The sequence below is a fragment of the Anoplophora glabripennis genome, unplaced genomic scaffold (assembly GCF_000390285.2).
Source record: "Anoplophora glabripennis isolate ALB-LARVAE unplaced genomic scaffold, Agla_2.0 scaffold280, whole genome shotgun sequence".
Lineage (NCBI taxonomy): Eukaryota > Metazoa > Arthropoda > Insecta > Coleoptera > Cerambycidae > Anoplophora > Anoplophora glabripennis.
The window spans coordinates 295,679-321,649 of NW_019416356.1; the positions used below are offsets into that span (position 1 = coordinate 295,679).

At 35.1% G+C, this 25,971-nt stretch overlaps 3 protein-coding genes across 3 annotated transcripts in view; all 3 read right to left on the bottom strand.

The window, feature by feature from the left end:
• LOC108910687 (beta-glucuronidase) overlaps window positions 1-6,738 on the bottom strand; it is an 11,364-nt gene extending 4,626 nt beyond the window's left edge. The window contains exons 1-9 of the mRNA XM_018715384.1: window positions 6,537-6,738; window positions 6,302-6,484; window positions 6,078-6,244; window positions 5,887-6,020; window positions 5,633-5,823; window positions 3,087-3,406; window positions 1,483-1,626; window positions 1,344-1,428; window positions 1,040-1,216 (exon numbers count right to left, since the gene is read on the bottom strand). Of these exons, the coding sequence (XP_018570900.1) occupies window positions 1,040-1,216; window positions 1,344-1,428; window positions 1,483-1,626; window positions 3,087-3,406; window positions 5,633-5,823; window positions 5,887-6,020; window positions 6,078-6,244; window positions 6,302-6,484; window positions 6,537-6,698 (1,563 nt within the window). The 5' untranslated portion in view covers window positions 6,699-6,738. The remainder of the gene's footprint in view (window positions 1-1,039; window positions 1,217-1,343; window positions 1,429-1,482; window positions 1,627-3,086; window positions 3,407-5,632; window positions 5,824-5,886; window positions 6,021-6,077; window positions 6,245-6,301; window positions 6,485-6,536) is intronic.
• Window positions 6,739-9,361: 2,623 nt separating this feature from the next.
• LOC108910689 (beta-glucuronidase-like) lies at window positions 9,362-14,868 on the bottom strand. The gene is made up of 11 exons (XM_018715386.1): window positions 14,688-14,868; window positions 14,453-14,635; window positions 14,229-14,395; window positions 14,038-14,171; window positions 13,784-13,974; window positions 10,547-10,866; window positions 10,351-10,494; window positions 10,213-10,297; window positions 9,976-10,152; window positions 9,771-9,909; window positions 9,362-9,618 (listed from the first exon to the last, which is right to left on the bottom strand). The coding sequence occupies exons 1-11, from the start codon at window positions 14,841-14,843 to the stop codon at window positions 9,434-9,436; spliced, it is 1,881 nt and encodes a 626-aa protein (XP_018570902.1). The 5' UTR covers window positions 14,844-14,868; the 3' UTR covers window positions 9,362-9,433.
• A 384-nt stretch (window positions 14,869-15,252) lies between these two features.
• Window positions 15,253-25,857, bottom strand: LOC108910688 (beta-glucuronidase). The gene is made up of 11 exons (XM_018715385.2): window positions 25,644-25,857; window positions 25,401-25,586; window positions 25,131-25,297; window positions 22,479-22,612; window positions 22,210-22,403; window positions 19,811-20,130; window positions 19,594-19,737; window positions 19,448-19,532; window positions 17,087-17,263; window positions 15,510-15,648; window positions 15,253-15,456 (listed from the first exon to the last, which is right to left on the bottom strand). Exons 1-11 carry the CDS (start codon window positions 25,827-25,829, stop codon window positions 15,302-15,304), a joined length of 1,887 nt encoding a protein of 628 aa, XP_018570901.1. The 5' UTR covers window positions 25,830-25,857; the 3' UTR covers window positions 15,253-15,301.
• Between the last annotated feature and the right edge of the window lie 114 nt (window positions 25,858-25,971).

Genomic DNA, 25,971 nt, shown 5'->3' on the forward strand with positions numbered 1-25,971 from the left:
TATATTATACAAATAAAATAAGTAAAAAAAAATTGTGTGATTATTTATATGCAGCGTAGCAATGTTTTTTATGATTGATTATATTTAAAAATCGATTATAATAAAAACATTTTACATTAACATTGGTAAAAGGGTAGTTTATAAGAGTTGGAAATGGCAAAGTAAAATATTCTTTCATAAGTAATATAATGGAATTTTTATTTTAAATTATTGCACAATTATAACATTCCAAGATTTAAGACGTATTTTTTTTATAATTTATTTAGCACAGGGGTGATTTATAAGGGTTGAAAAGTGTTATGAGATACAAATTCTTTCATACGCAATGAGGTAATTTTTATTTTAAATAATCGCACCGTTAAAGCATTCCAAGCTTTTAAAAAGTAATTTTTTATCATATTTGTCAACAGGGGTGGTTTTTAGGGGTTGAAAGGGAAAAATTCTTTTATTAGCTATAAGGTAACTTTTATTTTAATTAATTGCACAATTTAATCATTCCAAATCTTTAAAAAGTAATTTTGTATTATTTTTTGCATAGGGGTAGTTTTTAAGGATTAAATAAAGGGTCGAAAAGATCAAATATATCATAAAACATGTTCGAGAACATGGAACATTATTTAATCTTTGCTTAAAACTTAATTTTTTCATTTTTTTTTTACTTAGGGGTAGTTTTTACGCCTAAAAATCAAAAAGCGTCAATCGCGCCCAGATCACTTTTGAACTTGAGCCTAAGATGAGCCTTATTCTAAATTTTCATGCAAATCCATGCAGTTTCAAATAATTCGGAGGTTACATAGCTGATTTTCAGCTTCAATGACTGTACTATATGTGCTATGATTCGTCCCATGAATGATAACTTGAATTTTCACTAAGCAAGGTAATATACATACGTAGATTTATTGGCCTATACTGTTTAATGTTTTTAGTTCCTGAACATTTTGACATCGGAATAGTAATTAACAATTCAAGAACGTTTGTAAATACACCACTCAAAATAGAGTAACCCTCTACATAAATTTTTTTTTTTCATTGATCTTACCGAATGATACCCCTCCACAGTGTCAGCCCCATACTCAGTAATTAACACAGGCTTATTGTGTTTCTTGTGCCATGCTTGGGCGGCATCTACTATTTCATACATGATAACGTCCAAATCTCCAGTGTTTGTGTACCAAGCATCGTACCTATTCATGCTCAATATATCCAAGTATTGACCCTAAAAAAATTTATTATTCCGACCAGTAGTATAAAGACATTATTTTATACAAAACATTGAAGCACATAATAAATACATATACTTGAGAAAGGTGCACAAGTTAGTCTAAATAATTAAATTCACTTACAGAATAATCTTCATCAGCTACGACGACATTAACTACCGTCACAGGACGCGTTTTGTCTAAGGCTTTTACTTGGGCTATAACGTTTCTAGAAATAACTAGTTTAATAAATAATTTTTCGAATAAAAATTTTTATTATTACTTGTAATAATCTGAGGCCGCCTCTTGACCAGATTTAGGTTCGTTGGCTGCCGACCACATGACCACGCTCGGTCTATTTTTATCTCTTCTGATCAATTCTGTGACAGATTTTTTGTGGTTTTCTAATAGTTCATCGCTGTAGTTGCTGCAAATTGGTCAAAATAAGTAACGAGCGTTCAAATAAAAACGTGGTCAAGTTGGTTCTGAAAATTTGGACGTAGCGCGTAGCGTATAGCAAATGAACTTAAACGTCATCTGTCAAAGCGCTATATCGCTTCTATCAATTTGAATATTTTCGTTTTAAAAAGCGTTTAAAATGGTGTTTTCTCAAGGACAAAAAGTGTTTATCATAGAGTCCTACTTTAGAAATGGACGCAAGATTGATGGAATATGGAAGTATTCTATTGAGGAATGTTTCATAGAATTTCAAAATCAAATTCCCGGCGTTGTTGAGTACAAAATTTTCCAAAGTGCAGTTCAGCGTTGTGTTAATGTTTTTCGTGAAACGGGCAGTGTAACAAGAAAAGAAGGAAGCAGCGGACCTAAAAAGCGGACTGAAGAATTAAAAGAAAATGTCCAACAAATAATGGAAAATGCGCCAAGAACTTCTGTACGTGTTTTATCACAAATGGTGGGAGTATCAGTCGGTACCTGCCACACAGTGTTAAAAAAAGATTTGCGTTTGTTCTCCTATCGTTTAACTTGTCAGCAAGAACTTCATGAAGTTGATTTTCCGCGACGGGCTGTATTTTGTGAATGGTTTTTAAACAACTACGGTGAATTTCATAATATCACCATTTTTTTCTGATGAAGCCTGGTTTCATTTAAGTGGTTACGTAAACTCACAGAATATGAGAATGTGATCTTCTGAAAAATCAGATAACTTTTTTGTCGAGGGCCCTCTACACGCTCAAAAAATTGGAGTTTGGTGTGCTCTCAATCGAAGGAGGATTTATGACCTATTTTTTTTAATGGTACTCTTACTGCGCAAAGGTATAGAGAAGAAATTATCGCTCCTTTTGTTAACCAGCTGGAAGGAAACGAAATTACAAACTTTTACTTTCAACAAGATGGCGCAAGGGCACATACGGCATGCGAGACGATGAATATGTTGAGGGAAGTTTTCCAAAATCGACTAATAAGTCTCAATGCTGAACATGAATTTCCACCGAGGTCATGTGATATTACGCCGTGTGATTTCTTTTTGTGGCCTTACCTTAAAAACACTATTTTTGAACTGCCTATTCCTGATTTAAACCATCTGCAGGCTCGACTTATAGACGAGATTCGTGAAATTAACAATACCCCGAGCATCTTAGAAAATGTCTTTAATTCTTTGAGGAACAGGTGTGAAAAGTGCTTGGAACAAGGAGGGGGACACTTTCCGCAGCTCCTTTAATTGTTTGTTATTGTTATCACGATTATTCTTTAAGTTATATAGTCATTAACGTTATTGAAACTGACAGCTGCTATACAGCTCGTTGAGAAATGAGGTTAAGTTGGTCGCTATAAGCTACTCCCTACGTCTAATGTGTCAGAACCAACTTCGACCACGTTTTTATTTGAACGCTCGTTATTTTACCCTGTTATACTTAGAAAACTTACTCTGTAGTTACAGCTGGTACCTCATCAATGATCATGATCCCTTGACTGTCCGCCAAATCCATGATCTCTTCAGCGTAAGGATAGTGGGAGGTTCTGTAGCAGTTAGCGCCGATCCACTTGATCAAGTTGTGGTCTCTCACGATAAGAGGAAGATCTAATCCCTTACCGCGAATATCTGAATCTTCATGGCGCCCAAAACCACGGATGTAGATATTTTTTCCATTTATTTTAAAACTGGTGCTGTCCCAAGAGAGTTGTCTTACTCCAAAACGTTGGTCGTACTTGTCAAATACTTTATTGGAGCTGTCCAACAGTTCTACCTGTAATTTATATCGTTATCAATATGCTTAAGGTGGCCAATGGCCATATCACTGGCCGAGAAATACTCAAATTTCTGGCGTTTTTAGGTAGTGAAATCTTGAAAAGTAAAACGTGTAGAATAAAAGTAAGCACACAAATAAAATAAATCATTGATGTTCTGCGCGTTTTGTAAAACCTGCGTTTTCTGTTATCCTCACCCCGCATTTTAAAAATTATTATTAAACCGATAGTTTTCTAATAAAAAATTAGATGCGTTATCGTTCACTAAAGGGGTAATTGCGAAAATTTGTATAAATAAAGTAGGCGGATGTCATAACAAAGAAATTGTTATTTATCATATTAATAAATTGACACTTTCTGTCAACCAATAATTAGTACCAATTGATTAATATATTATCAGAATAATTATGGCAAATAATATTTATACCAATGACGAATATGTCGACATGCTGCAGTAAGATTATACCACCAAAGATATCCAAGCCGATCGATTCCTCATAGACAAACATTGGCCTCGGTGGAAAGAAGGCTTCGCGAAACTGGTAAAAGTCAGCCCAATCATGAGGGTGCCGGAAGAAGGCGTAATGTCCCAACTGTTGAAACTGAAGAAGCTATACTGGAACATCTAGAACAAGACTGTGGTACAAGCACAAGACAGGTGTCTAGGCAACTGCAAGTTTCTCACAGCCTTGTGTGGAATGTAGCTCATGAAAATCTTTTATACCCTTTTCACAATCAACCCGTGCAAGAATTGAATGACCCTGATTTACCTAACCGCGTGGATTTTGTCAATGGTACATTAATATTTCCAGGCATGACTTTTCTAATGAATATACTTTTCACGGATGAAGCAAATTTTCCTAGAGTATGTGCAGTAAACCTTCATATGTTCATTCATTGTCGGAAAAAAATACTCATGAAATATTTGTTTTAAGATGTCGACATAATTTCAGTTTAAACGTTTGGATGGGAATTGTAGGAAATACTCTAGTAGGACCTTTTATTCTTCCACACAGGATTGGAGCTGCCGAGTATCTTAGATTTTTGAACGATAATCTTCCAACATTACTTGAAGATGTACCCCTCGCTACACGTCAGGTGATGTGGTATATGCACGACGGGGCGCCTGCACAATTAAGTGCATATAGTACACTTGCCGTTAGAGAATGGTTAAATTTAAATTACCCGAATCGCTGGATTGGTCGTAGTCGTTTGTTGGCCTGCACGTTCACCTGACCTAACGCCTATGGATTTTTTTTATGGGGACACATAAAAAGTGTTGTTTATGCCACTCCTGTTGCCTCGTTAGAAGAACTACGCTTAAGAATATTTCAGGCAGCAGATGACCTTTGCAATAACCAAAAACTGTTTGTGCGAGTGCGTGCAACACACGTATTAGGTTATTCTTGCAGCAAAATGGAAATTATTTCGAGAATATTCTTTAAATTTAATTTTGCATTTCGTGTTTTTCGTTTGTATTAAATTTTATTTCAGATAAATAACTTTACCTAATACCTGTCCCATAGTCATAAGTTAACAAACATTAGTCAAAATTCTATGCTAAATCTCGAACACCTACAACTTCAGAAATGAATATATTTTAAATTCTTCAACCACGTGTGTTTTACATCGCTATCTTCATTGCGTTTTTACTCCATCTACACGCGTGTCTGAAATGCTAAATAAAATATGTAAAAGTCGCCAAAAAACAGACAAACATACCATCTGCCGGAGTTTTTATGATCGGAAATTTATTCCATAGGCCAAAAATAGCTCGTAACCACAGCAATTTTCAATTTTGACCAAGACCTCATTTTAAAGCAGGTAATTAGTGCATGATCCCTTTGTATTTCAAAATTTTTACAATAAACTCAGTTGTTGAGGTCGTTCAAATATATTTTTGGATCATTTTATTAGACAGTAAAAAATTTAATTAATGTCCGCGAGATGTCAGTCATTCAATTTTGCGTTGCGACAAAAATTATTTATACCTACAACTTCAATACAAACGGTACAATTATTGAAGTAAAAATTGTAACGTTAGTAGCTCGTTTAAATTAATCTAAATATTCTAAATACGTCCACTGTAAAATCATCGTAGTGGGAGAGCGATAGTCTCCGCTTCCAGCTTTAACACCCGTGCACCCATCCCCACAGCGATACAGAGAACGGACTCTTATGTACCCTGTTTGAACGCTTTTCTATTTAGAGAATAAAAAAGTTACCCTAAACGTGTACTGGTATCCTGGATTGTCGTGCATCAAATAAGGCCACCACAAATTCACATTTGGGATAACCAAAGAACCATCTAATGTTTTTTCGTTTGTTGCAATGTCTTTTCCGTCTTGATCTATGACAGTTATTTTGCTGGTGTAAGTGTCCTCTCCTGCTACAGTCACTTGGAATTGAACAATACCTACGAAAGAAAATATTTCATATTAGAGTCATGGTCAATTCACTATTTTTATTACAGCTCTACCTGTGGTTCCGTTCACTGTGGTCTGAAGGGTGATGTCATCTATGTAAGTTTTTTCTGTTGCATAGAGGACTACAGGCCTATCAATGCCGGCATAGTTGAAAAAGTCGGAGTCATACGTCTGTTTTACTCTCCCGCTGGAATAAGCATAGCAGTTTAGCAATCAAAGCAATCGCTGATGATGGTGAACTTACCTGGGCAAAATTGACAGACTTCCTTGTGGAATTGTAGTATTAGTGAGTATGTTGTTGACTATGACCGTGATATTATTTTCATTTTCGAAATTTAAAAATGACGTCACGTCTCCGACGAATGGTAAGTGACCGATTTCATGAGACATGGCCAATTCACTATTTATATACTAAACATAAATAACTGGTATGAATATACGAACTAAAGTTGAAAAAATAATACTTACCACTTCAGCTGAGTAACATACGGATCCAAACCTCAACCAAATCTTCCTGTCTTCCCAGGATTTGGGTACAACGAAGTTTCTTTGATATTTAACCTCTCCCACATAATCTCTAACCTTTACATTTGTGGATATGTCGTTGTAGCTTGCAGGTACAGGCATAAACTCTATATCTTCATCGTTGTCCTAGAAAAGTCGATGAAAAACAATTCTATTGTTAATTTGTTTTGTTACTTACAGCCAATGTGAAGCCTTTCGTATCAGAGTTAACCAGAGAAAACTTCCAAAGGCCATCCAAGGAAAGTACTTCTCGAACTGAGTTAGCTTTTGGATACAATATTCCAGATTCACATTCTAATAGCAAAATTGCAAGGAAGAACAGCACCACCACCTTGTTCATGTTTCTTGCCTTCAGATTCTAGTTTAGTATTAGTAAAACTAACGAATTCGGTATTTATGAGAAATTCAAAATAATCATGATTGGAGTGTTTTTTTTTTCTACTTAAGTGGTATATTGATTACCAGATATGATAAATATTTGCCCTACATGTCACTGTCAGTTTATCACTATTTTCTCTGTGTCATGTCTATTACAATTAGCAATTAGTCAGTTTATTAGAAGGTGATTCACTTAACCGAATATAATTTATCATTATTGCTAACACATTTTATTATTTTCTTAAGTATTTATTTCTATAATTAGTATCATTTAACTTAAAAATAAAATCTATGGCTTTTACTCTTTAAAACAAAATTACTATTTAAGCATACGAATTTATTAAAAAAAAAAAACAGTTTATAATGTTAATAATAAAATCCAAATCATCAGGTTCAGTTGCGTTATCTAAAAGTGCAGCAACAGCCTAATATCTCCTTCTCAAAACAAATGACAAAATATTCAAATGTATACTTTGTGAAGTTTTGAAATCACAGAAATTCCAAATCATTTCTCTAACAAACCATCCCTTTTCTCTCAATTCCTCAAATGCTTGGAAATGTCGAGACATCAGGCCCGTTTCAAATTTTTCCGACCAAATGTACGGGCAGCTGTCAAATATAGAGTATAGTGTTTAGGAAATGAAAGGTGATAGACTGCATAAACATGAAAACTGCCATTAAGTCTTGTTTTCGAGAACGTTATTTAAAAAGATAAAATTAGGACGACCCAGTTGTTTAGCAAGAAAATAATTCCTACATAACCGCCAAGAACAAAATGTGATTTAAAAATTTTCTTCGCTTCTTTAAACCATGCATTGGTTAATGAACATTGTTCATTTATGTGATTTTTTTAAGGATCCCGCTACAGTCTGGGGGGGTTTTCCACTGTATTTCAAGTAGAAATTTACTAGAGAATGTGCGTAGGGGTTATAATCATAAATTTCTCTGTCAGTCAAGCAACAATTAAGGTTTTAGAAGACACACACAGGTTAAGTTCAAAACTATTTTCTGAACTTCAATTCGATAAATTTTTTTTGACCACCCTATATAGAAACTGGAAAATTTTCATGTCAAGTTCAATAAATTAGGTCTTCCTCTACAAAATGTCCAATTTGCACAAAAAAATAAACCTATGTTTCCGGGAAAACTAAATTTTGCTGACAGTCTGCATCTGTCAATTTTTGCTTAAAAATCAAAATATCTCGGAAACGGTCAATCCTAAGTATGGAGTGTGCTATATTTATCAACTTAAAAATAGATGCTCTTTCCAAAAATGCAATACTATACAGGGGGTTCCATTTGAAATAAGAAAGTTAGTGTCGACTTCCAGTATAACCGGAAGTACGATGACCTTGAAAATATTTTAGCTTGGTAGGCCCCACGGTCCGTATAACACCATCATAATTTCAAAAAAATCCTTCGAGCGGTTTCCCAGATATCCGTCGATGGAGTTCGTGGTGGGACGCTCAGTACAATCAGTTATTGTTTTGATTGTATGAACATTATATTAATTTATTTTTGAAACATTTGGGCTCGACAATATTTCTTTGGTAATACACTATTCCGACATGATCTTTAACTTTTGGGTTAGTGGATATATCGTTGTAGCTAGCAGGTACAGGCATCAGTTCGAGATCTTCGTCATCGTCTTAGAAAAAGTGATGGAAGACTGTTCCATCTTATCCTTTCTTGTGCTAGAGTGAAACCTTTATGGTCTGCTTGAAATGCGCCCAAAGAAAATTTCCATAAGCCGTCAAGGGAAAGTACTTCTCTGACTGAGTTGCTTCTTGGATACAATATTCCTGATTGACCTAGTCCTTGCAAAATTGCAAGGATCCACAGCACTTCATACTCTTCAGTTTCTACTTCAGTGTCAACAATGTGTCGATGAAACTATTTAAATACAATCTAATCTTCTCTTGAGTGTTTTGGATATGCTTAAGTGATGGATTTGATAATGATAGCATGCGAATTAAGTCATTGTTTCAATGACTAATACCTGCTTATCTGATTTGTTACAAAAGATTATACAGGGTGTCCCGTAAGCATATGATCAAAAAGATACTGCGATATTCTTTGACTCAAAAGAGGACGATCTGACTTCCATTAAGAAAAAATGTCTGGCTCCTCCGCTATTGATTGTCAAAGTTCTTGAAAAAAAGTATGTTTTTTGTAATATCTGGAGAATGTTGCTATGGATTTTAATGAAACTTGCTGTGGACTTATTCCTAAGTAACACTCATGTTTTGAAGCTAAAAATATTTTCTTTACATGGCCCATATGATTCCAGGCAACTTTTATTAAAATCATCCCTCTTAGGTGGAGCACCCTATATGTATTAATGTAAGGCAAATGTTCTTAAAATACTAATTTTAACTCGAGTGTTTACATACATTTGATATGTTGTTTGTAAATGAAGGTTTACATACGATACCATTCGAATTAATTAAACTAATTCCTGAGTACCTGATTTATTATGAAAGATTTACAAATTAGATGTAAGTATCAGTAAATTCTTTTTTTTTTGTCCAGAAATTATTGAATTTTGTTACAAAAGTTTGGACAGTTTGGAATAGCATTTTATAGATCTCATTATTCTTGTATGGAAAAAGAAAACAATACGTCTAACTTCTAACAAACGTTTATTAGAAATTAGTTACCAAAACTAAAATTGTAAAGCAATTATTTTTTTAAATTTTATAGTTCATCCTTAATTTGTGAGGATTTGTCGATAACAAAATTGTCCAAATCCCCAGGTAAGGTTGCATTGTCCAGTTCATGGGCCAAGTGCCAAAATCTCTTTCTCATCAAATGTGCTGACGATTTTGGTTGCCTCTGTCTAGTGAAAAGTCCTTTTTTATTGCCCCCTACTCTTCTAACAGCTAGGAAAAAATTAGTTTGTTAGTGTAGTAACTGTGATCTTTTCTTTATTAATTATTATGATCAGTTAATACTGAACTCAATCACTTTATCTTTAATTCTTCAATCCATTTGAGAAAAGTGTAACACTTAAATATACCAATAAATGTTTTACCTTGATCTGTTCTAAAATCGGAGAAAACCCAAATCATTTCGCCTATAAACCAACCCTCCTCACGCAGCTGATCAAAAGCTTTGAAGTGATTAGATAACAGTTCATTTTGAAATTCCTCGGACCATATAAACGCTGGCAACTGTGAAAACGCATGAAATTTCATTCTGGTGACATTTTTTATTCAAATCTCAGTCATTTTACTCACCGAGTGATACCCTTCCAATGTGTCAGCTCCGTATTCAGTAACCAATACAGGCTTGTTGTGTTTGTTGTGCCAAGCTTTAGCTGCAGCAACAAAATCCGGTACAATAACGTCTAAATCACCCTCGTAACTGTACCAGGCATCGTACCTGTTCATACTTAAAATATCCAAATACTGACCCTAAATAATACTCTAATTATTAGGTTTCGAAAACTCAATTTTTCCTTCAAATTTACTTACAGAATGGTCTGCACCAGCCTCGACAAGATTCACTACTGTCACAGGACGTGTTCTATCGAAGGCTTTTACATGGGTTATAACATGACTGCAAATAACTAATTTAATACAAATGTTTTCAAATGAAATTTTCGACATTACTTGTAGTAAGCTGATGCCGACTCCTGGGCAGTTCTAGGTTCATTGGCTGCCGACCACATTATGACGCTTGGTCTGTTCTTATCTCTCTTGATCATTTCTGTGATAGACCTCTTGTGGTTTTCTAAAAGTTCGTCACTGAAGTTGCTGCAAATTAACAAAAAATGGTATTGGATTTTCATGTACCTATAAAACTTACTCTGTATTTACCGCTGGTACCTCATCAATGATCATGATCCCTTGACTGTCCGCCAAATCCATGATCTCTTCGGCGTAAGGATAATGGGAGGTCCTGTAGCAGTTAGCGCCGATCCACTTGATCAAGTTGTGGTCTCTCACGATAAGAGGAAGATCTAAACCTTTACCGCGAATGTCTGAGTCTTCGTGACGTCCGAAACCGCGGATGTAGATGTTTTTTCCATTTATTTTAAAACTGGTGCTGTCCCAAGAGAGTTGTCTTACTCCAAAACGTTGGTCGTACTTGTCGATTACTTTATTGGAGCTGTCCAAAAGTTCTACCTGCAATTTATATCGTTATCAATATTATTAAGAGAGAGATGAAAAAAATTTTTTGCGCTCGGCCCATACACTTACTTGCAAAACGAATAAACATGTTCGAAATACAAAACTTTTTCCTAAGGCTACTATGTAATAGTTTTTCAAAATTAATTTAAAATATAAAGAGTAAACTGTGCAAGAAATCGCCATATTTGCAATTTATTTACTTGAAAATAAAGGCTTAAATAAAAAATTGTGTACATGAGAGAAGTGGATCTATCTTTTAACTTTTCAGTGATACCAATATTATATCGATTTGATAAAAATTACTCAAAATAGGGTCGTTTCACATTTTTTTTTTATTTATTTCAATTCGGCATGTTTCAAAATTAATATAGCTTTTTTCAGAATTTTGTTTTTACTAATATTAACTGAATATACAACTTTACAAATATGAACATTTTTCGTCTATAAGGCGTTGTGACGTCAACTATGTCGCATGCGCATTACGCTTGAAATTTAAGTTGGTATATCAAGTTGGCTATTCTGACATTGCTGGAACAGTCACATTTTCTGTCATTTAACGTTTACTATTTGTTGTGCTAGTGACCGGTTGTGTTTTTGTGTGTTAATTTTGCTTATTATAATTTTAATTAACATGGACAATATGAAAAATTACAATATACTTATCAGTTATCACTGCCACACTCACTATACAGGGTGGTCCGAATTTTATGCAGGAAACTTCAAGGGCAGATAGATCTCTTCAAAATAATATGTGTTTGCCTTAAAAACTTTGGTCTGGAACAGCCCGGTTTTAGAGATAGAGGGCGTTGAAGTTGTTAAAAAAATTTGATTCTTTGTTTATATCTCCGGAATCTCTTAACCGATCTCAATAAAATTTGGTACAGATAATCTATGATAGCAGCCTTGCATTCCCTAAAATATGAGCTCTAAAGGTACAACCAGTGGTGTACCACTGGGCAAGGATCATTTCCTTATTTATAAAAAAACCTACGCTACTGCATTTTTTACAGTTATTGTAACGGATTTATATTCTAATGTACAAAATATTTAAAAAATTTAACGTGAATTTTTTCCCTAAAATTCGCCGTTTTCAACTTATTCATATCAATACAATCCCTTTGTGCAGACATTTCTAACCATAATATTAAAATTATATTTATGTTTATGCTTAAAAGTGGAATTTGTAAGCACATAAACAAAAAAGGCGAGGGGTAGTGAATTGTGAATTTTCACAATCTGCATATTGGGTCACAAAAAAATCCTCATGAAATTCGGACAAGATCTTCTCAACACAAATTTTCTGTAAACGTGTGGCTCGGAATAATTCGCAATAAAGTTTGTGGACCTTTCTTCTTGCCAGCCGTCTTAATTCCCAGTCATTTCTAAACTTTCTATAAAACCATCTATTTGAATTATTAGAGGATGTTCCATTAAATATACGATAAAATAGCTAGATACAATGGATGGTGCTCCTGCGCATTCTGGGAGAATATAAAACTGACTTAATGAAAATTATATGGGGCGATGGATAGGTAGAAGACCAAATGCCAATGTCAACCATAATAGTGCAGAGGGTCCAGTGTCTTGGCCTGCCAGACTGCCATTTCTAAATCGCCTGGACTTCTATGTTTGGGGTTATTTGAAAAGTAAAGTTTATTCTACAAATACAAGACCACAACTACTGCAACGAATAGAAGGCGGGTGTAATGAATTAAAAAAAAAAACACCACATGATATTAGCTTCAATTAATTTCATTAATAGAAAATGTCAGAAATGTATCGATGTGGGTAGTTCGCATTATGACCAATTGTTGTGAATACGTAACGTTACTTTTGTTTCTTGTTTAGTTGCTGTTGCTTGCTATTTTGATTTAAATTGTTCTTATTTGGAAAGAGTATTAGGCCTCCAGGGAAAACTAAAAACGCCAGGAACACTACCTCACAGGTGGTGAAGAAAGGACTGTAACTAATTTTATTGATGTGCTTACAAATTGCACTTACTTTTAAGCATAAACATAAATATTATGGTTAGAAGAGTCTGCCACAAGGGGATTGTATTGTTATGAATAACTTGAGAACAGAGAATCTTAGGGAAAAAATTCAAGTTAGTTTTTACGTATTTTGTGGATTAGAATATAAATTAGTTACAATGACATGGAAAAAATGCAGTGACGTAGTTTTTTGTAAAAACAGGGGTGACCCCTGTTCAGTTGTACACCACTGGTTGAACCTTTAAAGCTCATATTTTAGGGAATGTAAAGCCTACTGTCATACATTATCTGTACTAAATTTTATTGAGATCGGTTAACAGATTCCGGAGATATAAACAAAAAATCAAATTTTTTTAACAACTTCAACACCCTCTATCTCTAAAACGGGGCTGTTCCAGACCAATGTTTATAAGGCGAACACATATTATTTTGAAGAGATGGTATAGTGTTCTCTGATATTAACCTCAAATTATCAAAACTGTTATGAATCATGATATCAGATCGTTTTCTGTGTATTTTGTTTGTCTCGCTTACGCATGTATACGAGTTGACGTCACAGCGAGAGAGACAAAATTTTAGAAAGGACAGAAAATGTTTAAATTTTATTTTGATATTATTCCTTTGTGATCCATTTTTTCTGAAAGTAAGTTAATGAAAGCTTTACTACTGAAAAATAATTGCAAATTAAATTTTTGGAATCTAAGATAACGACCTGTTATTGATGTAAAAATTGTAACGTTAGTAGTTCGCTTAGATCAATTCAAATATTCTAAATACGTCCACCGTAAAATCATCGTAGTGCCTCCAGCTGTAACGCCCGTGCACCAGACCTCGCAGCGATACCCTAGGAGTGTACAGAGCACATACTCTTAAGTACCCTGTTTGGACCCTTTTTTATTTAGAGAATGTAAGTAAGTTACCCGAAACGTGTACTGGTACCCTGGATTGTCGTGCATCAAATAAGGCCACCACAAATTCACATTTGGGATAACCAAAGAACCATCTAATGTTTTTTCGTTTGTTGCAATGTCTTTTCCGTCTTGATCTATGACAGTTATTTTGCTGGTGTAAGTGTCCTCTCCTGTTACAGTCACTTGGAATTGAACAATACCTACGAAATAAAATATTTCATATTAGAGTCATGGTCAATTCACTATTTTTATTACAGCTCTACCTGTGGTTCCGTTCACTGTGGTATGAAGGGTGATGTCATCTATGTAAGTTTGTGCTGTCGTATAGAGGACTACAGGCCTATCAATGCCGGCATAGTTAAAAAAGTCGAAGGTATATCTCTGTCTTACTCTCCCACTGGAATAAGCATAGCAGTTTAGCAATCAAAGCAATCGCTGATGATGGTGAACTTACCCGGGCAAAGTTGATAGACTTCCTTGTGGAATTGTGGTAGTAGTGAGTATGTTGTTGACTATGACCGTGATATTATTTTCATTTTCGAAATTTAAATATGACGTCACGTCTCCGACGAATGGCAAGTGACCGATTTCATGGGACAGGGCCAACTCACTATTTATATACTAAACAAAAATAGCTGGTATGAATATAAGAACTAAAGTCGAAAAAATAATACTTACCACTTTAGCTGAGTAACATACGGATCCAAACCTCAACCAAATTTTCCTGTCTTCCCAGGATTTGGGTACAGCAAAGTTTCTTTGATATTTAACCTCTCCCACATAATCTCTAACCTTTAAATTTGTGGATATGTCGTTGTAGCTTGCAGGTACAGGCATAAACTCTATATCTTCATCGTTATCCTAGAAAAGGCGATGAGAAACAATTCTATTGGTAATTTGTTTTGTTACTTACAGCCAATGTGAAGCTTTTCGTATCAGAGTTAACCAGAGAAAACTTCCAAAGGCCATCCAAGGAAAGTACTTCCCGAACTGAGTTAGCTTTTGGATACAGTATTCCAGATTCAGATTCTAATAGCAAAATTGCAAGGAAGAACAGTACCTTGTTCATGTTTATTGCCTTCGGATTCTAGTTCAGTATTAATAAAAGGTGCCGACAAGTTCGGCATTTATAAAAAATTCCGTGAAGTGTTTTTTTTTACTGAAGTGCTATATTGAGTACCAGACATGATAAATATTTGAACGAAATGATGTTAATGTCAGTTTATCACTATTTTCTTTAAGTCATACCTATTGCAATTAGCATTAGTCAGTTTATTAGAAAGTGATCCACTTAACCGAATATAATTTATCATTAATGATTAGATGATTGTATCATGTGAGAATTTATTATTTTCTTAAGTATTTATTTCATAAAAAATAAAATAATTAGTATCATCTAACAAAAAAAAATTATATAGCTGTTACTCTTTAAAACAAAATGACCATTTAAGCATATGAATTTATTAAAAAAACAAAAACAGTTTGTAATGTTATAATAAAATTTTAATCGTTTCCATATTTCGAATTTTATATGATGTACTCGTCTAAATCATCAGGTTGAGTTGCGTTGTCCAATAGTCCAGCGAGAGCCCAATATCTTCTTCTCAATAGATGAGCGCTAGCCTTTGGTTGCCGTTGTCTGGTGAAAATTCCTTTCTTGTTTCCGCCCACTCGTGTATAAGCTGAAAAATAGTAAATTGTAATCGGTAGTCGAAATATTCAAATGTAGATATACTTTGGGCAGTTTTGAAATCAGCGAAATTCCAAATCATTTCTCCAACAAACCATCCCTTTTCTCTCAGTTCATCGAATGCTTGAAAATATCGAGACATCAGGTCCGTTTGGTATTCTTCCGACCAAATGTACGTGGGTAGCTGCCAAATATATATATTAGAAGATTCGTTTCTTGGGTACAAGGTTCCAGTGTGAAAATCATTAAAATTAAAAACAATAAAATAAGACAAATAGCAATTTATTTACTTAACGTTTTTGCTCTCGATTTTTAATTTATAATTTAAATTTTACAGCCAATTAACCAAAGAACCCGAAATAACCATTTCATATAAAATAAAAAATTTATTTTTTCATTTTACATTTAATATTTATTGACATCTTGAATTTATGCGAGAATAATATACATATTAATTTTGATGACACGCTAGCACGTGTGAATATACTGATGTGGGAATGAGTACGAGTTCTGGCGTGTTATCAAAATTAATATTATTCTCGTACAAACCAAACAAGTTAAAGATTACAACAAATATTAAATGTAAAGTGAAAAAATACATTTTACTTCTAAGATTTTTAAATAATTAGGGTTTTTGCGTTATATGAAATGGTTGTTTTGAGTTATTTAGTTAATTGACTATAAAATAAATTGTAAATTGAAAGTCTTTTGAAAAAGCTCTCGATCGGGAGCAAAACGTCGGGTAAAAAAATTGCTGTGTCTTCTTTCATTGTTTTTTAATATTAATGATTATCACACTGGAATCTTGTACCCAAGAAAAGACCATATACGGAGTGTCCCAGACCACCGGTCCGCCTCTTTTAAAATCCAAAGTACATAGTACTAGTATATTGGTCTTATGTGAAAAATGAAAGTTACTGATCTCCAAGAGGCACATATTGTCGTGACCTTGAAGGTCATTTTCAAGGTTATTTCAAGGTCAACTTAATTTGTCTGTAAGGTAACCCTTATTTTCAACCCCGGATTCGAAAAGAGCGGAAAATTCTATGTTCAGATGATGTATCTCGTATGGGGTCCATTTGACCCCCCCAAGGTCATGTGAACGTCAATTTTTTTTACTGAATCTATCCACCCAAATGACCCCGCAAAGTTAAAGTTTAGCGAAAAATGTGTCGGATAAACGTTGCAAAATTTTGAAGTGACATGTTTGACTTTGACGTTGGAAATTTTCAAGGTTATTTCATGGTCAATTTCGATTTTTTACGTAGGAAACCTCATTCTTAATTCTGGATTCGGAAAGGTAAATAAATGACTTTCAACGACAAGATCTCGAAAAAATGTGCCCCTTGGAGACCAGTAACTTTAATCTGAACCATTTTTTATATAACCATGTGAACTTTTGATTTTAGATGGGGGTGGACGGGTGGTCTGGAACACCCCGTATATACAGCTGTTTAGCAAAAAAATTTCTACGTAACCATCAAGAACAAAATTTTATAGTGCTTTTTTTAAACAACTTTCTTCGTGTCTCTATGGATTGATTGAGGAAAATGTGTTGCCTGTAACTTTTTTAAGGCCCTTCTGAAACACCGTATACATTAAGTAAAGATGTTAAGACTTACAAAGTGCAATCCTTCTAAAGTATCAGCGCCGTATTCCGTCACAATCACAGTCTTGTTGTGTATTCGATGCCATGCTTCTGCGTACCCTTTCAAGTCTGAAACTATGACGTCCAAGTCCCCTGGGTTGTCGTACCACCCGAGGTACTTATTGAAACACAAAATATCCAGGAATTGTCCCTGAAAATAGATCCAGTCGTAGAATAATTCCTAGTTTTTCATTTGTAAATATTTTGCCACATTGTAAATAAAAAAAATCAAAAACAGTAAATAAAACCCTGCGCCATAAGGATAAGTCACGGGCTGCTTTTAACTAGTCATATTGTGAGAAACAACTACTCTGCGGACTACAGCCTCGTCCAGTATTCGAACTTGTCGCTTCTCATCAATATGACGTATGTGAGACGACCGACGAACTGTTTGGGTGTCTTATATATCGACATGTGTTAAGTGTGAGTGAGATATAACTTGAAAAGCATGTAATATCTAAATTGTCACTACTTGATAACTTTTATGAGAACATGAGAATGATCTTAGCTGTTTACTAGATATTCTCGGTGGACGGGGTTATAATCCGTATCATTAGTTAAAAACCTCAATTCACCTACTACGACACTATTCATGCTTTCATAGTACCTACAGATTAGTAAGTCACTCTCTGCCAGTAGTAATGCTACAAAGTAATGGTTTGTGCCAATTGGCATCAGCGACATCTAAAATATGACATACTTTTGTATAGGTTATATCTCACCTAGATTCAAAACTGATTCCCACCGATAATTTTGAAATATCACAATGGGAAGTAGATAAATAATCACAAATCACCGTAAAAACACTTTTCATAGTGTATGTTCTTGTGTTCTTGGCGTTTCAATTTTCTTTGTTAATTTTAAAAGTAATTTATTTTTTACATAAAATATCACATGTCAAATATTGTCCTGGATTCTCAACAGTGATAAAAATTTAAAAAAAAATTAGACACACATTTCATTTAATAGAATAAAATCCTATGAGTTCCATTTAATAATGACTCTTCTCAAATGTGCTCATAAATCTTTTATTTTTCGAATTTTCTTTCGTAGTATATTTTTGCTGTTAATCAACTATAACATTTAAAGATCTCGAAGTTTCACTGCCATAATTTTTCATTCATATGGAACATGGTATACAATTTTTTGAATATTTGAACATTATTTCTTGGTCGTATTTTAGATAAAATAGATTTTTGGTTTGAAAAACAGTTCTAATTTGTGTAGAATTGTTTTATTGTATTTGTGAAATATAAAAACTGGTGGAAAATTATATACACAATAAAGGATAATCTCATACGATTGTGACGCAAGTGCACTTAAACAAAAAAATGTTTCAAGTATTTCAAAGTTCCCATCCCAAATTAGGTAATCCCCTCAGAAACATTGGAGAAACATTCTGAAAATATAACACCAATTAAGTGAACTTATTTATGGTGCTTTAGGGCCTTATTCAGAAATAAACCCTACTAAAGACGTTCCTAAGGCATTAGTGTTTCCATCTAAAACTTGCAAGTCTCCTCTGAAAGAGCGTTATTCAGAAAGGAAGAGCTAAACAAAAGATGCTTCTAAGGTAGATATTAGAGTTTCCATCTCAAACTCTGAAGTCTCCTCAGAAGAAAGACCGAAGCCTTAACCAGGAATAAAGAGTCTAACATAAAATACTCATAAGATATCAAAGCCTTTAGAAATTTATCCAGAAAGAGAAAGCCCAAGTAACATACTACTGAATGCTACTGAAATATCAGAATTTCCCTCAAACATTAAGAAGTCTCTTGAAAGAAAATCATTAGAACCGTATCCAGAAAGAACCATCCCTACAAAAGAAGGTGCAAGGACATTAGAATGTTCATCCTAAATTAGAAAAAGTCCAGAAAGGGAACATTATCCAGACAAAAAATATATTGAATGAAGAAGCTCCAACAAATTGCAAATTTCCTTCACAGATAAGAAATTCGCCTCCTGCAAATGGATTCATATCCAGAAAAAGTAAGTTCTATAAAAGATGGTCCCAAAGTCTCACAATTCCTGTCACATATTAGAAAATCTCCAGAAACCAGGAACTTTATTATGAAAAAGTTAACCCAATAATTTGCGAATTTCTTTTCCAAGTAAGATATCCTTTGGAGCCATATCCAGAAAAAGTAAATCCTACAAAGGAAAGACCCAATGTCTCAGAATTTCCATCACAGGATAGCAAATCCCCAAAGAAGGAATAAGTTTGTTGAAAAACAACCCTTATCTAATATAATTTACAGTGTAGCAAAATACCCAAAAGAAAAGAAAGTGGATTTAAGAAATGTCATAAGTAAAATACATTAAAAATTGTTCTTACCGAATGGTCTTCTGGAGCATTGTAACTGTTTACTACTGTTGCTGGCCTGGATGTGTCCAGTGACTTTATGTGTGCTATAACTTCCCTAAAAATAAAGTATTTTACAACACAATTAGCGCTTTGTTATGTATTTTCTTTATAAATACTTGTAATAAGGCCCGGATTCATTGTACTGGGTACTGGGTTCGTTTGAAGCTGACCATATTATCACGCTGGGTCTATTTTTATCCCTGTTGATCAGTTCGGTTAAAGATTTTTTGTGGTTTTCCAACAAGTCCTTATTGTATCTTCTAGAAACATTAAACAGCAGGCAAAATACCCAAGAAAAATATCGTTTCAATTGTTTTTATTTGTCCTACTCACTGTGTATTAACCGCAGGACACTCGTCGATGATCATGATACCCAAACTATCAGCCAGATCCATGATTTCTTCTGCGTAAGGATAGTGAGAAGTCCTGTATGAATTGGCGCCTACCCACTTGATCAGATTGTGGTCTCTTATGATCAGAGGCAAGTCCAAACCCTTACCACGAATGTCGGAGTCTTCGTGACGGCCAAAACCGCGTAGGTATAGCGGTTTTCCGTTGATTTTGAAAGTGGTGTTGTCCCACGTTAATTCCCTGATCCCGAAAGGTTGGTCATAACGGTCGAGTAGTTTGTCGCCAATATTAAACACTTCAACCTAAAACATCACCACTTGTTTCTATTGCAATAATGTCTATTTAGCTTATTCTGTTCACGAGAATTAGATTACAAAATTAAAGAGGGGGTAGTATATTTTAATTATAATTATTATAGATGAAAAACTTTCTCCAATCACATTCATCAAAGGAATTATTATTAGAAATTGTAGACTTGAATATTGTAGCATTATACGGTATTTATTTAATGAAATCAGTTTAAAAGGCAATTTATGAAAGTTACTTATGTTCACTCAATGTGTTACATGTTTCCTTACACAGGGTAAGTTGGGGAAACTCCAGGAAATGTTCAAAATCACCGCCATTGCCCCCTAAACACTTTCGAAGGACGTCTGTAACTCTCCTAATTGCTGCATGTCTTTCTTTAATAAGTGCTGCTGTATTGATGATACGTGAAATTAGTGCTTCTCGAGTGTTCACTCTAACTTTGTACACTGTACTGTACACAGTAATCTAGTGCTGTGAGGTCTGGAAATCTTGGAGGCCAATTAGTAGGACCGCCGCGGCCAATCCAACGCCCTGAAAAGCTCTCGTTCAAAATGTAGCTTGACTGGACTAGTGAAATGTGCAGGAGCTCCATCGTCCTGCTAGTACCTTTATATTTTCATGTTTATAGGAACGTCCTCTAGTAGTACTTACATATGATTCATTTTGTAAGTAGCGGTCTCCTGTGAGTCGATTCTCCAAAATGAAAGGGCCAATTAAATAACTATCGATCATACCATACCACACGTTTGAGTGTTGCGTGAGGATTTTCGTCTGACTATGTAGTAGTAGTAGTAGTAGCAAAAGGGGCTGCCTCAGCCTGGCAATTAGGCCACAAGTGGGCCCTTTTTGCCTACCCCGCCGTCCCATCACCTAACCACTCTCTGCCTCTGACCCTCCTCGAACCTACCCGACGCCCTAATGAACGCCAGGATTTTGGTCCATGGAAGGTCTCTCACCTCAACCTCTTGCAGCTCTCCAGCACCAAATACTTTATGTCTTATTCTCCCAAAGGCTTCGTCTGACTATAATGAGAGTTCCGATTATTAGTTATAACATCACCGGTGAAGTTGCTTTATCCGTAAAATGTATGCGGGATACAAGATGATTATCCATCGACAAAACTCGATACACTTAGCATAATATTCCGGTTGTAGGTGTTGTACTCTCTGTACATGGTACGACATAAGCCTTGCTCGTGGCAAAAAATACCTGGCCATGTCTAGATCAAATCTTCGCCTAGTGACAGGTATTCAAACTAGACACTGCTGGCTAAGGAAGCACCTTCACAACATGAGGAAATGTGAAACACCTCTTTGTAGGGGTTGTGAACAGGTAGACGAGACTGTACCACATGTGCTATGTGAATGCACTGCCGTCTCGTCAATAAGAGAATTCATGTTGGGAGAACGTTGGCCTTCTATGGTCTATAACGTCTATATTAGAGAGATCCCCCTGAGCAACGTCATCACCTTTTTCTCTGTAATAGGTTGGTTAGCACCTCGGGTGGATTGATCTCCTAACGGGAGGAAATACAAGGGGCCCAATGGGGCCTAAGTGCTGTAGCTACACTCCCTAAATTCCAGATTCCAGAAGCCTTACTCGTTCAGATGTTTCACAAGCACTGGGAAGCTTTCCAGTTTCGCACAGTTTATTGAAAACTTTGATAAATACATTTTTATCAGGACATCTGTGGTGTGGAAACCGTCGACGATATTCTTCAATAGCAGCATTAACATTCCCATTACAAAAAACCATAAGCAAACGCCATATTTGCATACTCTAAATTTGATTAAGATCTTGGCAGTTTGTAGCACTTTCATCATATTAACGTGTAAAAAATTGCAACATAAAATCCTACTGATATCCTACTCTTGCAATTTCTAAAATTGTAATTACGCTAAATTTGAAAAACAAATGAAAATCGCATAACAATATTTCAGTTTTTTCTTATTATTCTGACGTTTAGACTTTGGTGGTGAGATTCTCCCGACTCACCCTGTATAACTAACTCATGTTAGGGGAATATTTCTGTTGGATAACATTAAATTCATGTAATTATACTGTTTTATTACCCTTAGTGTGTACAGGTATCCCGGTTCAGCATCCATAAGATAGGGCCACCATAATTTAGCGTTTTCGATTTTTATGGTTCCAGTTAAAGTTTGCGCATCATTCGAAGCTATATATTTCCCTCCTTTATCGATTGCAGTAACTACTATGTCAGAAATATCATTTCCTTCCACCAATATGTCGTAGGTTACGATGGCTACAAAAATCGATGCAGTTAGAAGATGGGCTAATGTTCATCTAAAAGTAAAGAGTGAATTTTTGAAAATTTTACCTGTTGTTCCACTAAGTTGTGTTGTGATTGTAATATCATCGACGTATGTGTCTTCCGTCGTGTATAACACCACAGGTCTGTCAATTCCAGCGTAGTTAAAAAAGTCAAAAGTGTATTCTTGTTTTATTCTCCCACTGTAAAAAGTTGTGTGAATTATGACCATATACAGGGCGTTAATGATAATTTTTGCCAAACTTTAATGGCGTATTCTACCGATGAACATAAGCCACGTTTGCCCTATAAAAATTTTTGATAGGACGCTTCCCCACGGAGATACAGGGTGTTAAAAGTTTCAAATATTTATATTATTTTTCCTGTACCTTCACCGACATAAAAGATTGAGTGATAAAATTTAGCGGATGACATTTTTTTAGTAGGGTCTATTTTTTCATGGATAACTTATTCCAAAATACACTCCAGTGGCGTAGTTATTGGGGGAGTAGAAGACCTTTTTTGAAAAAAAAATCGTACGCCACTAGTTTTTTCAATAATTTTAAATGTTTTTAAAATATACAATCAATTTGTGGCAATAAAGTATTCTTGTAAAGTATTCGTAAAATTTACTAGTCTTTAGATAATTGGGAAAACAAATAAGAAGATACTTAAGTACCTACGTTGCTATTTATCATTTTCTAATGATTGCTAAATGTGTAACACAAATTCAATACCTAATGAGAGATTTCCAAACGCGCATATTTGTCGCTACTAAAACGTCGACCAAGAGAAAGGCCTGTTCGTACAGTTCATTTGGAAGACAGAATTTGGGAATCTGTAGATGAAGACCCATCTACCAGTGCCAGACAGATATCATCAGATTTGGGTGTACCATATGTTAAATGAAAATGACTGTCTACCGAGGATTGAATTATATCACTGTTTTTTACAACAATGCGAACAACCTGATTTTCAGTTATTAATATTATTTACCGAAGAAGCGAAAATCACAAGAGAATTGTCATAATAACCACCAAAGGGCGGATGAAAATCCGCATGTTATTTCACAACGTCGATTCCAAGAACAATTTTCTCCGAACGTTTGGCAGGCATTGTGGGCGATTACTTGATTGGTCTCTACTTTTTACCCAGAACCCTCGATGGTAGAACTTATCAAAGGTTCCTACAAGAAGAATTACCACCAAGTGCCATTGAGGTTACGTCAATTATTGTGGTATATGCATGATGGGACGCCACCTCATTACAGCCTACAATAAATCAGTATCCTAATTACTGGATTGGTAGAGGAGGGCCCATTGCTTGGCCGGCTCGTTCACCCGACCTGAATCTCTTGGATCACTTTTGTTAGGGCTACCTCAAAACTATGGTATGTCGTACTACACTTCCCAATGTAGAAGTACTTCGACAGCGCATTGTGGTGGGTTTCGCAACCATACACATTCGGCTGGAATTATGAGGCGTGTAAGACGATCAATGCGGAAACGCTGCGCAGCATGCATTGCGTCCCAAGGACAGCATTTTGAACACTCCTTGTGTTTTGAAATCTCTCAAAAATATTAGGTATTGAATTTATTAAAAAACCAGTTGCGTACGATTTTTTTCCAAGAAAAGTCCCCTACTCCCCCAATAACTACGCCACTGGAGTGTATTTTGGAATAAGTTATCCATGAAAAAATAGTCCTTACTAAAAAAGTGTCATCCCCAAATTGTATCACTCATGAAACTTTTAACACCCCGTATCCATATGTAACCTTGATTAATTTCATCGGTAGAATACGCCATTAAAGTTTGACAAAACTTATCATTATTGCCCTGTATCATTATTGCCCTCCAGTCGAATTAAATTATAAAACCTGAAAACTTGAAATAATTATTAGTAGACATATTATTGACTTGAACGTGTCAAATTCTGTTAAAAAAGTCTCACTCGCGACCGAGCGCAGCATCCACGCGCGTGCGCGGGCCTGGCGCTCCTTCCATGTGCAGGCCGTTCATTAACCTTAACTTTTACTGCTGCTAACGCGTTCATTACAGGAACTATCAATGTAAAACTTTCTGAAAATAAAAGTTTAACCCTTTCTTTAATTGTCTCTAAAATCCCGGTATGATACATACGACAATTAACTTTATAAAAAAAAAGTTTTTGGGAACAAAGAGGCGCAGGTGATTTCTACTTTTTTTTAATTTTCCGTGAAAATAAGCTCTATTAAATGCAAACAGAGCGAATTCTCGAGCGGATTTTGCCTGACCTTGGGACAATTTGTTTATAACGCTGTTTTGCACATCCTACTTTGTTAATTGTAAAGGGTTACTTAATTTAAAATTTTTTAAATTTTTCTTTTTCGATAGGTTTCTTTGGATCTATTAGACACTATATCAAATCTACGATATTAACTTCTAAAACTAACGTTTGGTAATTAAACAATTAATTGCAAAAAAACGAAATTCATTAACAAATAGCTGGAGTAACAATTTCACGGTCAATCAAATCAGTTTTTGGCATACATGTTGGTCTTTGAATTGACCGTCACTTATTTGCAATTTGTCAACTTGGCGTCGCTTCTTTCGAGTTACTTTTTTGATATTATCATTCTACATACCCTTCCCCCTCATAAAGCGCAATAAAATGTCTACTAATACTTTTTTCACGTTCAAACTCTAATTCGTCTGGGGTAATATATTTTTACCGAAACTTACCTAGGTAGGACTACTTTAGTTCCTTGTGGAATGGTAGAATTTGTTAGAGTATTGTTTACCAAGACCACAATGTCGTTTTCATTGGCAAATTTTAAAAATGGCGATACATTCGCAGCGAAGGGCAGATGTCCGATTTCGTGAGACATGGCCAACTTGCCATTTAGGTACTATGAAACAAAAAATATCCCACAATAACTGTATTAGATGAAAATTAAGTTTTTTGATGATAATAATAATCCTTTGAAGTTTTGTATGTGAAAATGTACCCACCACTTCAGCAGCATAGCACACAGATCCAAACCTCAACCAAACCGTTTTCTGGGCCCACGATTTCGGTACGATGAAACTTCTTTGATACTTGACTACCCCCACGTGGTCCCTGACGGTGTCGTCGATCGAAATATCGTTGTAACTTGACGGCACTGGCATTAATTCCAAATCTTCATCATCGTTGTACTAAAAAATGTAAAATATATCTCTTTACCCACTAACTAAATTCTCGTAAAATTTTACCTCTGAGCAGTCCGATGTTTGAGTCCGATGTTTTACACCTACGCTGTTGTTACATAGGGAGAATTTCCATAGGCCGTCTAGAGATTGCACCTCTCTCGTGATAGAGCTTCTAGGGTATAACACGCCGGTATCACCTTGAGTGATAGTCGCAACTAGTAAAAGAAACGTTAATAACAATTCTCGCATGGCTCAGAGGTGTTGTTACTGCATCGGTTTCTATTCAACTGAGAATAAATACGCCCTAGCCCTTCCAGCGGATGTCATAAATAAATATTAATTTTATAATTTATGTTTATTTATGACGATAAAACTGTTTTCCAATCCGTAT

What these genes read in the sequence shown, in the direction of transcription:
- LOC108910689 (XM_018715386.1), bottom strand. Translation starts at nt 14,843, where the DNA reads ATGAACAAGGTACTGTTCTTCCTTGCAATTTTGCTATTAGAATCTGAA. An exon ending in AGTCTATCAACTTTGCCCGG is followed by an intron (nt 14,172 to 14,228) that starts GTAAGTTCACCA and finishes TGCTTATTCCAG; the next exon opens with TGGGAGAGTAAGACAGAGAT. An exon ending in CATTGGAAGGGTATCACTCG is followed by an intron (nt 9,910 to 9,975) that starts GTGAGTAAAATG and finishes GCGTTTTCACAG; the next exon opens with TTGCCAGCGTTTATATGGTC.
- LOC108910688 (XM_018715385.2), bottom strand. Translation starts at nt 25,829, where the DNA reads ATGCGAGAATTGTTATTAACGTTTCTTTTACTAGTTGCGACTATCACT. An exon ending in TGTCCTGCGGTTAATACACA is followed by an intron (nt 19,738 to 19,810) that starts GTGAGTAGGACA and finishes TAATGTTTCTAG; the next exon opens with AAGATACAATAAGGACTTGT. An exon ending in GAATCCGGGCCTTATTACAA is followed by an intron (nt 19,533 to 19,593) that starts GTATTTATAAAG and finishes CTTTATTTTTAG; the next exon opens with GGAAGTTATAGCACACATAA.